At 43.1% G+C, this 17,659-nt stretch overlaps 1 protein-coding gene across 1 annotated transcript in view; it reads right to left on the reverse strand.

Annotated features, from left to right (window-relative positions):
• The window catches only part of IMPG2 (interphotoreceptor matrix proteoglycan 2), an 83,920-nt gene that overhangs the window by 57,613 nt on the left and 8,648 nt on the right, over positions 1-17,659 (reverse strand). Inside the window, exon 3 of the mRNA XM_075907641.1 lies at positions 5,511-5,677. Within this exon, the coding sequence (XP_075763756.1) occupies positions 5,511-5,677 (167 nt within the window). The remainder of the gene's footprint in view (positions 1-5,510; positions 5,678-17,659) is intronic.

The following is a 17,659-nucleotide window of genomic DNA, read 5'->3' on the forward strand; positions in this document are numbered from 1 at the left end:
ACCCCGCCCCGATTCCCCCGTCCAGTGCTGCTTCCGGTGGCCAGCTCTCCCCGCCTCCTCTCCCTGCCTCCCTCCCCTAGCTAGAACTCTGCCGGGAGCCGGAACATCCGGCTGCAGACTCCGCCCAGGCCGGCGGAGGGCTTGGGGGACCCAGTGCCACACAGGCACTCTGAGAGCGCAGAACACCCCGGCAACTACGCTGAGTCCCGGTGATTTTCTCCTGAGGCCCAGTACCGGGCCGTGGCCCATAGTTGGGGAAACGCTGGGCTATGGAATTTTCATAGCAGGTTTGGGAGAACCTCAGAAAGAGAAAGGTTGAGAACTCTGATCTAGTCCACTTTCTCTTCTCTGTCAATAACTGCCAGTGGCTTCAGAGGAAGGAGCAAGATTTTCCAATCAGGGACATTTACTGTAACTAGTCCACAATCGAAGTGCCTTCCTAACTTTTAGCCAGTACTGTCAAACCTCAAAGTTACAAACACCAGAGTTAGGAAGTGACGGATCAAACAGACGTCATTTGGAACTGGAAGTACGCAATCAGGCAGCAGCAGAGACATCAGGAGCAACAAGCAGGACAGTTCTGTATTAAATGTAAACTACTAATAAAGATTTTTTTTAAAGATCTAACAAGTTAAGGAAACTGGTTTTCTGTTTGTATCAGTTAAATTAAGATGGTTAAAAGCAGCATTTTTCAAAGACTTAAGTCTACATTCAGCTGTAAAGTAACCACAATGCTTTGTTCAGAGTTACCAGCATTTCTAAGTTATTAACAAACACCATTACTAAGGTGTTTGTTACTCTGAGGTCCTACTGTAATTAGCTTCTGGCCTGAAACATGGGGATTTCTAGGTCCTATAAATGTTTTATAACACAAGCAAAGAGAGAAGGAGAGGGAAGTATGTCATTTTTTCTGACCCAGCTCATTCAATCCTATACTTATACAATAACTAATGCTGTGAATCTTATAAGTGTTGAGTGGCATCAATGCAACTAGGGCTTTGAACAGTCCTTTATTACAAAGGACATTCCTTGTTTTTTCACCTCTGTACAAGATCAGGAGCTGCTGAGTGCTGCAAAAAAGCATGAGATACTAGCCTACGATAATCCAGGATATTTAAACAAACAACATTTAGTATTATGGATAAATGGAATGGGGAAGGATGAAGGCTATTAATAAATAAAATAGTAATCACCATAATATCAGGAGGAGGAATGGATCAAGGGTGCTAAAATCCAGTCCTTTATTTTTTAAATACAGTGCTGACAACTCTAATCTAGAACCTAAATAGAAGCTAGTTCCAAATCAGACCGTGTATCTTCTATCTCCTAGCTGCATGCCTTATAAGCATGCTCCAACAGTTAAAAGGAGAAACTAGCAATTAGCTCATCTCTAATCTTCTTAGTATAGAACTAGACTAGAAAGAAATCTGATGCTAATTCAGACATCCAGTTTCTTTTGGATATGCTTAGCAAATTATAGAGAACTGAGGAATAAATGTAGAAGAGACACCACATTATCTTTTTAGAATAAAAAGCAATGCTCTGAAGATTCCACATTGCAGAGTTATGTGGAATAAGAAATGTCACTTTTAATGAAGAAAAAAAATGATCCAGAAAGTGATGAATGATCACAAACAAATGGCTAAACTAACAGTTCATGCTTTGTTGCTTTGGCCATTTAAATAGCTAAAACAAGAGTCCAGAGTAGTGTCAACTGCATAGTTACAACAGAAATCACAAAAAGTTTAAGCAATTAACTTTAAAGGTACAGTTGGACAGCAACAAAGACAATTCTGGCTTATTATCAGTGGTGGAATGTTGTTGTAAAAGTGTAATCCTTCTGTGGAAAATTTAGGTGACCTAAGTTATATTTCTTCTCTCTGATTCACTGCAGAAATGATTTGGCAAGAGTGTCAAAAGTGCAATGAACACATGTAGTGGCAAATTCTGGCAATCCAGGAGCTCTAGGCCTCTCTACTTTAAAATCAGTATTTAAAATAAGAGCTTGTGGGGATATGGAGTGGTGTATAGAGAGTGCAATGCAATTCAACTCGGAAAGGCTGCAAGGACATAACAGCAGGTAATTTATTTGGAACACAGTGTAGCTGGAATAGAGTTTTAGAAATTATATTGTAGGAAACTCTTGCTTTGGCAGAGGTACAGACTAGATGAAATCTATTCCATTTCCAGTGTTTGTAATTCTATGAAAATTTGGAGGATGAAAGGAAAGACATTTAACATTTTGCAGGCTCTGTAAGTGGGAACTCTAGAGAAAACAAATTTGATTGGAATCCACATAGTTCAATTAGTCTTGTCCTTTTGGTAAACTGAGACCATTGCAGCCAAACTGAACTTGACATTAACAAAAAGAAAGGAAAAATATCAGACACACTGCTAAGAGGATCTGAGATCACATTGGCTGATGTGTGTCAAGGTTGTCAAACAGCACAATTCCATATAATAAATATCAGTGCTGGAACACACACTGCAACATTTGTGGGTGAACGTGCAATATGTAAAAGGACACCTAGACGTTAGATGAAAGGGTAAGAAATAAAACCAGGACAGAAGAATATTCAAGTAGCAAATAATTTTGCAGGACTGCTCAAAACAGGAGCTAACACCAGGGAAAATTGGTATAAACTGCATCAGGAACAGTCTCAGAGGGGTAGCTGTGTTAGTCTGTATCTGCAAAAACAAGGAGCCCTGTGGTACTTTAGAAACTAACACATTTATTAGGGCATAAGCTTTCATGGGTAAAACCCACTTCATCAGATGAATTGTAGTGGAAACTACAGAGGCAGGGATATATATAAAAGTACAACAAAAGAAAAGTTATTTATCAAGAGTAGGACCAGTGTTAATGAGGCTACACAAGTCAGGGTGGATGTGGCTCATTCACAGCAGCTAATGGGGAGATGGGAATATCAAGAGAGGGGAAATTGCTTTTGTACTGTGTTAACCAGTTTAATTCTTTATTCAGGCATAATTTGATTGAATTGAATTTGCAAATGAATTGGAGGTCAGCTGTTTCCCTTTGTAATTGGATTTTGAAGGTTGTTTTTTTTTTTTAAATGGCATTTTGCTAAACTGTAATTAGTTGAAAACAAATCCCAGATCTTTATTGGTCTGATTTACAGAGCTGTTGAGGACCAAAAGTTCCCTCTAGTTTTTAAGGGTAGTTGCTAGTCCTCAACAATTTGAAAATTGGATCATATGGCCACACACTATAGTGGATATGAAGAGCCAATCTTAATCAGAACTATTTGCTGTGAAGGAACAGTACAAAAAGCACTTTAAAGTGCATTAGGAGAATGGTACCCCAGTGGTAGCAAATGCTGGAGAGACTACACAAAAATAACGTGTGATTCAGAGACATTTAACTAGAGGTCAAGCACAAATTCACACTATAGAGCTTAACCCTGGCTGACTCAAATAGACTGATGATCAGATCGAAGTCAGAAAGGAATGTTATTTAATTAGTGAGGACCTTCCAAATTCAACATCTATTATGGCTGATTTTACAGCGTACGATTTGAAAATTGGTAAATTTCACATTTTCAGATGTTTAAACCTCATATTCTATGGTACTGTAACCATAGGATCCTGATCCAAAAGGATATTGGGGGGGGGGGGGGGGTAAATCGCAAACTTCATGGGATTGCCACCCTTACTTCTATGCTGCCTTCAGAGCTTGACTCTGAAGGCAGCAAGTCCCAAGAAGTAGAAGAGGCAATCCCATCCCATCCCATCCCATCCCACCACCTGAGCAGTTTTCAGGGGAGGGACAGATCTTGTCCTTTCCCTGCTCAGTCGGGGGTAGGACACCCCCTTTAATGGGGCCCTTCCAGCAGCACAGGAAAGATAGGATCCAAATCCACAAGTCTCTTCCAGGTGCAGGAACCACAGGCTTCTGCTCAGTCTCAGACAGTGCCCAGCAGCAGGTGGAGGCAGGGAGAGGGGGGTCTGGCCTAGTCCCCCACTCCCACCACCAGAGCAGTTTGCAGAAGAGGGACAAGGTGAGGGGTGGGGGAATGGAAAACAATTCAATCTAAATAAATCACTGGATTTAAAGCACTTCATTTTTTTAACGATTTCACATAGAATATTAAATGCTTCAGTCAAAACATTGAGACAACAGTGGGCACTAATATCCCTGCCTTTATATTGATGGCTAGAAGATGATAACCTTCAGTGCTACACCACCACAATATTTCAGGTAGCTCAACTACACAGTGATAATGTGCATAAAAAACTAACTCCCTTAAACTTCATTTACCAACACATAATCACAGGCAGAAGCACCATTAGCTGTAGAGGTGTTCAGACTTATATCCTCTGTGGGCCGGTCACTAATAAGTGACCATGACAAATAGCTGAGCTGGTTTTATATTCCGAGGAACATGTACATATTAGCCAGTACATTGCACTTCCTGTAGGCTTATGTTCCTAAGATTCCTCAAACGTTCACCCAACCATTAACTTACTCACTAGCACACAAAAATCTCCAGTTTTCAATAGTAAAGGAGATTTTTGGTTGTAAAATGATCGTAGAATCCACAATTCTTCTTAGCACGATTCTTCTGAAAAATTGCTCTGTATCAAAGAAAAATGGCCAATCACACTCCTCTATCAAATCCTCTCAAAGAATAAATATGTACCTGGACTGCAAAACAAATATTGCAAGAGAGGGATGATGTACGTGCACAAACTTGTAATGGTTTAACTAAGCCAGTGCAAACCCCTGGGATGACATGCCAATTTGGTTTAGGAGAGGCTTATTTCAGTGTAGTTTAAAGCTATGCCAAATTGATTTAAGTTAATATACGCCTGCTTTAAACAAAATACTACGAGTCTTCACACAGGGGTTTAGCTAAGTGGTTTACATTCATACCCTTGTGTAAATTCTCCCTGCAGACAAGGACACGGACTTTCTTGGCAGGATATTGAGTTTAAGGTCTACAGACAAACAAGCATACATGTGTGTCTGTGTAGCAAATATGTAATGGCCCAAATGTCAGGACTGTCATTGTGCTGTTTCAGTTGGTAAGAGCAAGAATTCAACTGAGGCTCCTGTTTTGAAGTCTCACGTGCCAACCATGTGAGCTGAAAGTAAACCTCTATTATTTGTAGACAGCCTATGATAGATAGCTGATCAAGTCTGATTCCACCCAGTAGAAGGCAATGGACCCAAATATATGCTAGCCAGTTCATTGTGGTTAATGGCACTGGGGTACTCATTAAAGCAACATCCTCTGCATCACCACATTTTGCTCTCCCTCAAGTTAGCATAGTGCCTTATTTTTATAACATGTTATCCCAAAATTAATAATCCAGACACTAGAAAAATCATGTACTTTTTGCAAAATAAATAAATAAAACAAAATAAAATAAAATAAAAATCCATTTTCTTCATTGTCATTCAAAGTTGCACATTGGATGAAGCATAACATTCCATGCTGGTTTCCTGAAAATTATTTGGGCTTCTTACCCCCTCCTGCTACACTTACCTTCTTAATCAGTCTCTGATGTTCTTCAGACTGACTGAAGTTTGTGCCCATTTCAAAGATGCTCATAGTTCCTTCCTCACACAAATTCATCCAGTAGTGATATTCTTCACGCCCTGGAAGTCTATCCCAGAATGTCTTGAAGACCTCCCAAACTGCTTCCTGGCACACTGGAGAAGCAGAAACATAAGTACAAGGTGGAGGGTTTTTGTGGGCACAGGCAGCTATAATTCTGTTTTCAGAATATTGCACTCTTTAATATATATGAAGTTTGCCTCTGTAAGTGGGCAAGGCTTTGAGGGGGATTCGGAACGGAAGATCTTACATATTAGAAAACATGCATTGTTGCCTTCTGGCTCCTTAATCTAAACTAAAAATCACATTGAAAAGCTGGATCCTGGAAAATGTAACATCTCCAGTACTGCCAAATCCAAGTATTCAAAAATCAAGAGTTAAAACCCATGTAACTGACTTAAAAATAATTTATTTGCCTTATGGCTTGAAACGGAAATGTTCACATTTGCAAGCATTCACCGCAACTAGAAACTTTAAGGTAAGATTTGCACGTATTCAGGTGACTCCAGGAGCAGGAATTTTGAAAAAAACCATTAAGTAGTACAGTAATTCCTTATTTTACACGTGCCCACTTAACACGTTTTCACGATAGCACGATTTTTTTTTAGGGAATGTTTTTTGAATTACACAACCATCTCCAGAATAACACAATTTCCCCAGCCAGCCCATTGCCGGCAGCTGCGCGGGGCTTCCCCCACCCCTCCCTGCAAAGTGGCGGAGGGTTCGCCGCTCGCTGTGCCGTACCCCGCTGACTCCCCCCTCACCGGACGCCTTGCCCTCTCTTCTCTACTCCTGCTTGCAGGCCAGCAGCTGGGTTTCCCCAGCTGGCCTGTTGCCAGTGGCTGCAAAGAGGCGGAGGGTTCGCCACTCACCACGACATTCCCTGGAAACCTCCCCTCGCTGGACACAGTGATGGTCCCAGCAGACCCGTCACAGGGGCATACTCCGAACCCAATCCCCCTCTCCTCTCCTCCCCTTCCGTTCTCCAGAGCCAAATACCTCCCCTCCCTGCTGTAACCCAGTGCCCTTTCTCCCCCAACCTTATGTTCCGGTCCCGACAGACACCACTGCTTGAAACGCAACCTCCACCCCCACCTTTTCCATTATTTTCAATGGGAAAATTGACCCCACATAACACGTTTTCACTTAACACGATCATTTTCTGAAACATATCGATAGTGTTAAATGAGGAATTACTGCACAGGAATAGGCAACACAATCTCACAAGCTTCAAGGCTCCTTTGGTAAAGAGGCAGAAAGTGAAATATTCCCAAAATACGCACAGCCAGTCACTCCCATGATGTGGTTTCCTCTCCAAGGGTTCAAAAAGAATACTTTTTCCGAAAAGTTGATGGACATTTCCCTCTGAAAACAAACCTACCAAAAACACAGTTTCACACAAAAAAAATGCCCATATTTTATTTAAAAAAAAAAAAGAATAAGTCAAATTAACAATGAAAAAGTTAGCTTGGTAAATTATTTTGCATTTTTGCCTTTCAGCATTTGCAATAGCAATTATGATGAATAGTTTAGTGCTGTGGCAGGATTTTCCCAAAAAACCTTGAAATTACAATAACAATTGCAAATTTCAAAATGGAAAAAAAAACTTTCTATAGAAAAAATTCTGCAGAAAATTAAAACGTGGTCCATTTGTAAATAGAACCAGCAGGCATGGTGTCAGGGAGTGACTTTTTTTTGTCGGAGGCAATGCATACTGGTATGAGATGGGAAGGAGAATGATCCAGTGGTTGGGTGCTAATTTGGAACTCAGGGAACCCAGACTCAATTCCTTGGTCTCAACAGACTTGGGCAAGTTACTCTCTGTCCCCCTGTGAAATGGACATAATGGCACTTCTCTACTTCAGAGGTGCTGTGAGTCTCATACATTAGAGATGTGAAGCTCTCAGACACTATGGTAATATTGGCCATCTAAGTACTTATTTCAAGAATATGTTAACCCATGTATCCTACCCAAACTCCAACTGGGATAATTATTATAATCTTTCTTTGGCTACGTCTACATTGCAGAGCTTTTCCGGGACACCAGAGGTATCCCAGAAAAGCTATGCTGCATCCAAAGAACACGTCCGTTTTTTCGGAACTGTTTCTGAAAAAGTGTACATGTTCCTTCAGCATCCCTGTATTCCTCATCGTATGAGGAAGAAGGGATGTTCCGCAGGAGGAGGTTTTTCTGAAATTTGGCCCTGTGTAGATGGGCCAAATTTCAGAAAAGCCTCTTTAAAAAAAGGCAGAAAAAGATACGCAAATTGCAATTTGCGTATCTTTTTCCAACTTTTCTTTGCAGTCTAGACATTGCCTTTGTCTTTCCCCCTTGAAATTTAATTTGATATAATCAATCTGCAGTTACACTCCCTTAAACTATTCTTCTGCCTAACAGCTGCCATGTCGCGCCCCAGAAGTAGCTCTATTTCAACTATTGGTGAAGTTATCCTTTGTACACTGAACGCTAAATTTGAAAAAAGTGGGCACCTACACAGGACATATGCATTAACCTCAGTATTGTGGTACCAAAGCTAAGGTGCAGCCAGCATTTAAATTTACTAGTACAGAATGAACCTCTCTAGTCCAGCAACATCCGTGGTCTGGCATTTCAGTTAGCCAGATGTCCATCTTTCATTGGTGTGGCCTAGTTTCCTGAGGTTCCATAAAGTTTTATAGCCACCAGTTCTGGCTCTTGGTGTTCTGTGCTGCTATTTAGCTCTAATTTACCCCTAAATGTCTTTGAAGAACCCAGTAAGCAGTGGAAGTGTTGGTAATGCTGTTAGGCAATATTAACCTCTTATGATCCCGGAATGGTCAGGTCCCAAGGGTGCCAGACTAGAAAGGTTCAGCCTGTATTTCAGTTTCCACTGAAAAAGCTTTCAGAGGTTCAATCCTCAATACAATTCCTTTGAAGTCAACTGTGTGACAACTTAAAATAGTATGTGAATATTCTGAAAAGCAGGGCTAGAATCATGGAATAAAAATTCAATGTACTTTTTTTTTCTTTTTTAAAGAGCTAATCTAACATTACTGTATATATGTATTTCCAAAGCGCTGACTGAGCAGTAAACTGAGAAGATTTGTGACTGCAAGGTTAAACTCTCTCTTCCTGTACCATACGTGCTCTAATCTCTGCTGGCAGTCAGAGCAGTTGGTCACATAATGCTCATGCAAGAACCTTTCTTTGACCTAGGATAAATGGAGGAGAGAGATTTATGGGATTTTCCTCTATTAGTTATATACAGTAGTTTGGCAGAGGAATGCTTTGGTTTCAGGAAAAGTCTGACATCCTCAGCCAGACCCTATAGGGAACTGACCTTGAATCTTTCTTAGGAAAGTCTTTTCTTCAGGCGGATTTATAAAAAACAAATACACACACACACACACCTCAAGGCTGCCAAAATCCAGAACTTGATTACAATCTAGGCATCAGATACTTTTTAGGTTAAACACTTGCGCTGGCTTAACTAAGAATTTAAGAGGGCTGACATCTTTCAGAGATTTTGTTCTGAAATATTTATATGCATGCTATGTCTCTCCATATGTGCAAGGAACAGGCATTTCCTGGATGTAAAGGACTTATAAGCTTACGAAATGGTTTTACAATGCAGTGGTGCTTTTAGACATCTACTGATCTTGGAAACCCAGATGACATTGGTAGACAAAAGAACCTTTTTCTATTGTTGTCTGTAAGGCATTTTATAATATTTCTCTCTGTTATGGATCTGGTCAGTTATCCACATCTTCGTGACTTCCTCATGGGATTGTTGCAATATACTCTGCAGAGGAGTGGTTTTAAAGATGACTCAAACTACAGCGGGTGCAAAATGCAGTACTGTATATACTTTGTTAGTTGCACAAAGTATAGACCAGTTTTCTGGTAGTGGCACTAAAATCTTCTCCAAATTTTTTTAGATTACTTTGGTCCATATAGCACTATAAAAAGTGGGTAATAACTACTGAAGACTATTTCATATTTGTTGTGGTGCCTATGCAAAAAAAATCAGACAATTTTTGCTATGCTGAAAGGCAAATTGAGATGAGGCACTTAATTCAGTCTATTTGTAAGTAAAAATGGCAAATGCACACACAAATATTTTGAAAAACGTATATATTTAATTTTGTGTATCACTTGCCTTCTTAGATAAATTCTTTGGTGGGCAAAGATCATATCTCTGAATGTTTTTGACATAACTACCACAATGGGACCTGGATACTGACTCAGACCTCTAGGCACTAACATAGCTTAAACCATCACCATTAGCCTCCTTCATGTTTCCTTACATCCTCCCGCAGATGGGTGAGTTTAGATCAGCCTCAGAAACCAGAACCCTATGCTAACACTAGAGGATAGAAGTAACTCTTGTTGCTTTCACAGAAAGTTGTTTCTCTCATGGGGTGGAACGGAGGGCCTTCCCAGGTACCCAGTGCTGTGTAGTATCTATCCTACATTGATTCCAAACTACTTAGATGAGTTTTCAAACAGGCTGCGATTGTGACACAACACAAATTCAAGTTACAGTCCAATGACAAATTTTTGCAGAGGCTCTGTCTGCCCCCACAAGATTTTCAAACAGCACCAGACCAGAGACTGCTGCCAACATGAAACTAATAGCAAGCAGTAAGGAACCCAGGCACTTTTCTTTAACCGTCTTAAATATGTTTAATCTCATTTTTAAAATTAATTTGATCAACAGCATTTCCCTAAGCACAAGCTGCTGCTGTATGCACATTTGCTCCCCGTCAGCCCGTTAGATTAGGGATTTGTTGTGTGTCCTTTCAATTAGAATTAGTCACACCCGCCACCGTGAATCCCAATCTCACAGTTGTTGTGCCATCTGTGGGTTCTGATGCCATTAACCAAACTTAGCTAGAAAAATATGGTCACATTTTTGCAGGAGAGAAAGGCCTGGGGAGTCAAATTCTGCCCTCAAATACACCTAGTAACCACCAGTGAAATCAATGATACATGGAGGTAACTGTGTGGGAAGGAATTTAACTTCTTCTTTAAAAACACTATTGTATATCTTGATTTTTTTTATACATTAACTAATACTCAGCTAACAAAATGGAGAGGAGCCTTGCTTTCCTGATAATATTTAGAAGCCAGAGGCCTGTTGACAAAAAATTATTTCTGGCTCTTAAATAGTCTGGTGAGAATTAACTTGCGAGCCTAAGGATTTGGGTAGGAATAAAAGTCTTGGACAAATTTGAATTGAGATTTCTATTGTTGGTCACTCCAACACTACTAGCATTCACCTAGAGACTGCCCCATGAAGAACAGCATGTGCTGACTGCCAACCTAAGCAAACTACTAACTCTATCACCGTTGTTCCCACTCAATCATACCTTATTCTGAAAAGTACCTTACTTATTTCAATGAGTCACCTTGCCACACACACACACACACACACACACACACACACACACACACCCCATCTCTTCTCCTATGGCCCTGTCCTTATCACTTGCCCCTCTCTTTCCCTGTCACTTGATAGACCATTTCTAGAAGCCTGCCTGCTAGCATGGTTTAATGACCTGGGGCACTTCAGCTTATGATTCAGGTGCCATGTATATTTGCTAGGTCCCCAAAAATCAGGTACCTGGCAAACCAAAATGGCACTCAGACCCTAGCAGGGGGAGTTTTAACTTATGAGAGGGGGAGTAGCAATTTATATGAAAAAATAAATGTACAATCGAAGTAAAAATCTTAAATGAATCACACAGTTCCATAGAATCTCTATGGACAGTAATTCCATGCTCTAACAATAGCAGAAGGGATATTTTACTAGCCTCCTGTAGTAATAGTGATAGTGACTGTGAAATGCTCAGGGAAATTAGAGAGGCTATAAATTTTTTTAAGTATAATTATCTTTCAGTTTTGCCTTTTCTTCACCCCATCCTCACTACATATAGCTAGGTATTCTATATGCTGTACAACTTAATAAATTAAAATATAATAAAAACTTAAAAAAAACCCTCTTTGCAGTCAAAGGAGACAAAAGCAAATTACGTAGGCGGACCAAAAGAAGGAAAGCAGGGTTCTAGGGAAAAGATAAAGATATGGCCTGACCAACAGTCTTCCTGATGAATAACCCACCTTTAAAAGAAAACACTTGATGTTTTCCTAGACATGTGGAAAATGGACAACACGATAAGACAAACATTAAGGGTGCATAGTAAACCAACAAGAACCAGATAGTTCAGAATTAAAACTGAAGCTCCATCTTTATTCTGCCACATTGTGCTGAAATATTTCAGGGGTTGGAAACAGGAGATTATTTTGCGTACCAAATGCTTGGCTATTTGCTACTTAGGCAAGCACCACATGCAGCTTAAGGACATACTGTAGATCTTTGCATGGTGTTTTTTATGCCTTTTGACTCCAACTCAGACCATCCATGCCAGCATGGGCAAATGATAGTGACCATTGGGGGTGGGGGGAGGGGACAGAAAAAAATGGATTTTCTTCTTGTGCTCAGTCTGCCCCATGGAACTTCACTTTGGGGTTCTTTTAATGGTACTGAATGCATTGGGCAAGGATTGGTTTTTTTTTCAGGGATGAATTGAAAAAATGGTTAATATTTTGGCAAAAAATATAGACCTATCACTCAACAGTCATATGTGGGAGTGTAAACCAGGCCCTTGTTATTTTACACAGTTGTTAATGCATATGGCTTATTTTCATAGACTAAAAGGAAATCAGAACCTTTTTAGGAGTGTATGCAAGATGATGGCATGAGCGAGTCACAAGCTTTTAGAGGCTTTACATGCTGTTAGACCAGCCCATGCCTTTTTCTGAGGAAGACAGCTTCTGGTTCCAAAGGCAGCATTGACTCCGCAGAGGCATTCTAGCTAATACCTGGGGCTATGGGAGGAGAATACACCAGGACACCAATACTTCCATCCTTATTTGTAGCCCATGCTGGAGGGAGGGCAGAGAGGCTCTTCTCTCACCTTCTTTTGGGTAGGTTAATTCTCCACCTCAGCTGTGACTGGCCCCCCTGCATAGGGATGTATGACAGAGGCTCCTTGTTCCTCGTTATTCTTGTGCTTGGTCCGACCCCTGGGACTCCACCTTGGGGTCCTTCAAAGTGATCAAGACAAAAGTCATCCTGAGCTACATTTTCAAAGCCCCACACAGCAATTCCTTTCCACCACTAGTAACATAATGCCATGCTATTCAGCGTTCAGCCACAAGGTGGCCTTGAAGACACACACCTTAGTCAACAAGCACCATACCAGCAGTTCCCCGACTTCATCTTGCTTCCTGAGCCTCGTGGTCCCTTAAGTGTGCTACCAAATTCCTATCAAACCATTTAACTCACTTAAGCCATGTCTACACTAGGGACCTTACAGTGGCACAGCTGTACTAATGTAGCTGTGCCGCTGCAAGGTCACCCTGTAGTCACTCTATGCCAATGGAAGATAACTCTCCTGCTGGCATGGTAGCTGTGTTGGCAGGAGAGCATCTCCCATTGACATAGTGCTGGCCATACCTGTGCTTCTGTTGGTATAACTTATGACAATCGGGAGTGTGTTTTTTCACATCCTAACCACCACAAGTTTTACTGACAAAGCCCTTCCAAAGGTTGTTTCACTTATCGCTCTCTACCAAAGGCCACATTGTGCCCTCATGCACACTCCACTTCAGATGGCTTCCATGTGAGTTGCCCATGCAAAACCTAGGGAAGACTATGGCACAAAGTTAATAGGGGGAGCGATCAAGTAACTGAATTAATTCAGAGTTTTGCCAGGGAGGTGTTAACTGCCACTCATTAAACTGTTACCTGAACAGAGGAACATAATGAAAGAAGACAAGCGCAGTCAGTGTCTCATTCTTTTTGATACTAGAGATCAGCTTGCTGAACTGTGTCAGGGTATGTCTACTCTACAGCACTAATTCGAACTAACTTAATTCGAACTAAGCTAATTCGAACTAGTGCATCTAGACCTTAAAACTAATTCGAATTAGCATTTTGCTAATTCGAACTAGCATGTCCACATTGAGTGGACCCTGAACCGAGGTTAAGGCTGGCCGGAAGCAGTGCTGGCAGGGCATCAGGTTAGGACTTAGAGTGTGGCGCTGCTGCCTCAGGCTAGCCGAGGGCTGTGCTTAAAGGGACCCGACCCCCACCCCGGACAGACAGTTCTCAGGGGTTCCCCACTCGCATGTCTAACTCGATGAGGGACAGCAAAGCAGTCCTGGCTTGCAGTGCCCTGAATGCCCACACTTGGCACATCATAGCACTCGGCCATCAGCCCGGCTGCACTTGTTGCAGGCTGCCATCCGGGGGGGGGGTCAATTGGGGGGCTGCAGGAGAGCTTCCACCCCGAGGAGCCTGCAGAGCCACCCCAGTCCTCCCCATCGGGGGTTCGTACCCCATTCCTCCCTTACCTCCTTCCACTTACTCCTCCCTAGCCCCCCTTCCTGATGTACAAAATAAAGGTCACGTGTGTTCAAAAATAGAAACTCTCTTTATTGAACAAAACTCGGGGAGACTGGGAAAAGGAGGTGGGAGAGGGGAAGGCAATTAAAATGATCAGGGGTTTGGAACAGGTCCCATATGAAGAGAGGCTAAAGAGACTGGGACTTTTCAGCTTGGAAAAGAGGAGACTGAGGGGGGATATGATAGAGGTCTATAAAAGCATGAGTGGTGTGGAGAGGGTGCATAAAGAAAAGTTCATTAGTTCCCATAATAGAAGGACTAGAGGACACCAAATGAAATGAATGGGTAGCAGGCTTCAAACTAATAACAGAAAGTTCTTCTTCACAAAGCAAATAGTCAACCTGTGGAACTCCTTGCTGCAGGAGGCTGTGAAGGCTAGAACTATAATAGAATTTAAAGAGAAGTTAGATCAATTCATGGAGGTTGGGTCCATGGAGTGGTATTAGCCAGGAGGTAGAAATGGTGTCCCTGGCCTCTGGAGATGGATGGCACAAGACAAATGGCTTGGTCATTGTCTTCAATCCATTCCCTTCAGGGTACCTAGTGTGGGCCGCTGTCGGCAGACAGGCTACTGGGCTAGATGGATCTTTGGTCTGACCCAGTACGGCCGTTCTTATGTTTTTATGTTCTAAGCTCAGGGCTCAGGGTCGGGGGTCTCACTGGACCACCTTGATTTTCATGCAAACCTGCTCCTGGGTGGCCAGACTGGCAGCTCTCCTGCCCAAGATGGCCACTTTTCTGTACCTAGTGCGGAGGTCATGGACATTGGAGGCTTCCCCCCAAACCTGGATGAGGTCCCCGATCTCCGCACTAGACCAAGCGGGCGCCCGCCTCCTGCAGCCCCGGGCAGGCTCCTGGGAGCCGCCAGCCTGGTCCCAGGAAGAGGCAGAGGGCTGGGGGGCAGCGTGTGTCTGGCTCATCCCATGCCAGGTGTAGGGTCTGCTGGCTGGGTGCTGGCAGGCTTGCACCTGGCATGGGCACCGTAGCCAGCCTGTGCCCCTTTAAGGGCTCTGGGGCCGGGAGGGGGGCAGACGAGTTTCTCTGGTGTTGGCCAGAGTGTCCACCAGGGCAAGCTGGGGAGGGCTAGCCTCCCACTAGTTCGAATTAAGTGGCTACACAGCCCTTAATTCGAATTAGTTAATTCGAACTAGGCTTAGTCCTCGTAGAATGAGGTTTACCTAGTTCGAATTAAGCGCTCCGCTAGTTGAACTAACGTCTGTTAGTTCGAATTAACTTTGTAGTGTAGACATACCCTCAGGGTGATATCTAGGATGGGCACCTGCCCATAGATCAGGGCCTCCCTGCTGGCTGGATCTGGCCCGCCAGGTGAGTTGATGCAGCCCACAGAGGCCCTGCCATGTTTCCCCCATCCCCAGGCCAATCAGGGCTTCGGGGTGACGGGAAGCACACAAAGTCTCCTCCAACCTGCCCCTGCCCTGCAAAGAGAGCATGGTGTTGAGAAGTGCCACATACTCTTGCCAGGACAGGAGGAGACTTCATGCGCTCCCATGGCCCCAAGCCCTAATTGGCCGGGGGAAGCACGTGGAGCATCTACGTGCCACACACTCCTTGCAGGGTGGGGGCACGCTGGAGGAGACTCCGTGCGCTACCTCCACCCCCAGGCCAATCAGCGCTTGGGGGCGGAGGGACCATGCGAAGTCTCCTCCCACCCTACCAGGGGCTCGGTACTTAAAGTCAACTGCCAGCTGCTGCTCAGCTGGTGGTTGATTCAAAGCATGGTGCTCCTTTGCAGGGCAGGGAGCGAGCAACTTCACATGCTTCACCCCTCCCCCCCCAGGTCCTGACTGACCTGAGGGTAGCAGGGGGAAAAACACGTGACGTCTCCTCCCACTGCCAGAAGCATGGGTCCCTGGAGGGAACCGCCAGCTGTTCAGGGCTGGTGGGTGGGTGGGCGGGAGTGGGGAAGTATGTTAGTGATCTGGCTCCACCCCTTCCAGAGCAGCCCGGGGCACTTAAAAGATGTCTGAAGTGGCCCCTTGTCAAAAATTATTGCCCACCCACATGGGTAGAAAAATTATCAACCTAGTGCACAATAGCAGAACATTCTGTTTTAATTTCTTTACATTTACCACAGGGCTTTGGACACTGCATAGCCCATGCAAATCTTGAACTGAACCCTGACAAGTGTCATGCATCTTCAAATTCCCAGGGCTCTCAATGGAAGCACCTTTCAGAATTTAATCCTTTTTAAAAAACAGTCACTGTGCATGCATTGCAACCATTCTGCAAAATGCCACATCAGAGCCATTTGATATTGCCCTCTGCCTGTACCTTCCATTTAACTAAGATACTGTGTGGCCTACATTATCACATTACCTGAGCATCTCACATACGTATTTATCCTCACAGCACCACTGTGACATAGCAAACTGCTATCATCCCCATTTTACAGAAGGGCAACTATGGCCCAGAGAGATTTAGTGGCTTGCCCAAGGTCCCACATGAAGTCTGTGGCAGAGCTAGGTACTGAATGGCCTGCCAAGTCCCCATCCTGTGCCTAAGCCCTAAAATTCCTCCCTTCCATCCATATTCTCAATTCCTACCGATGTAAATGGGACCCTTCTGCATGGATCTAGAGCTATGTCGACCCACAAGACTTTCTGGGACAGTGCTATGCCACCATTCATTTCAGAGTTCATTACTGAAATCAAAGCCTTTTTAGAAATTAGAATGCAAAAAGCAGCTCAAATAGTTAAAATGTGAAGAAGGAAAGAGCAGCCTGCTCATACTCCCTGGCAGTGGATGAAAAGCTTAGTCAGGAACGAAGTTCTGCAGACAAGTTGTAAATCCCTGAAAAAACCACGGCATCACAACAGAAATGCTGACACAGCTTCTGGCAGCATCACTGTATCTGAAGACATTAAAGTTCACGTGCTAGCCCATCAACATAAATGCAAAAGCTCATCTGTCTGGCTAGATCCTGCAGTCTGTCCTTGCTCTGGAAAAAATATTCACAGGGCCTTGTGTAGGGCTAGTCACAGTAGTTAGCTTTATGCCTGGTGGTGTTTGCCAGACTGGTCCCTAGGGCAGACAGGATTTCTAATCAACCCCCCTTAATCCCTAGCAGATGATACTGATTAAAAACCATCCCTAAATCAAGATCAGTTTACCAAGGCAGTTAAAAAAAAGAGACTAGAGGTTGCATGTGGCTGGAAAGAAAAGCTTCTACTAGAAATGGTTTCCATCCACACCAGGTGGTGATAATTCAGAACTCAAGACACAAAAATGTTATTATAATAATACTTTACACTTCTATTGAACCTTTCATCCAAATAACTCAAAGCACTTTACAAACCGTAACGACTAAAGCCTTATAGCACTTCTGCTAATGAAATATTGGTCTCCCTATTTTATAGATGGGTAAATTGAGACACTAAGAGGTTGTATGATTCTGGTAAATCAAATAGCAAAATCAGTGGCAGAGCCAGGAATGGAAATCAGGTATCCTGTCCCAGACTCTCCCTGAAAACGGAGGTCTTATGTTTCTATACCATCTTTCATTTAGAAGGTGTGCTTCAGAATCATTTAATGCACCACTGAACTGCAGCCCAGCTAGAAGGGGAACATAGCATAGCCAGCAAAAGCAGGAATTTTTCCTCAGGA

Source organism: Pelodiscus sinensis, chromosome 1, assembly GCF_049634645.1.
Source record: "Pelodiscus sinensis isolate JC-2024 chromosome 1, ASM4963464v1, whole genome shotgun sequence".
Taxonomy (NCBI): Eukaryota; Metazoa; Chordata; order Testudines; family Trionychidae; genus Pelodiscus; species Pelodiscus sinensis.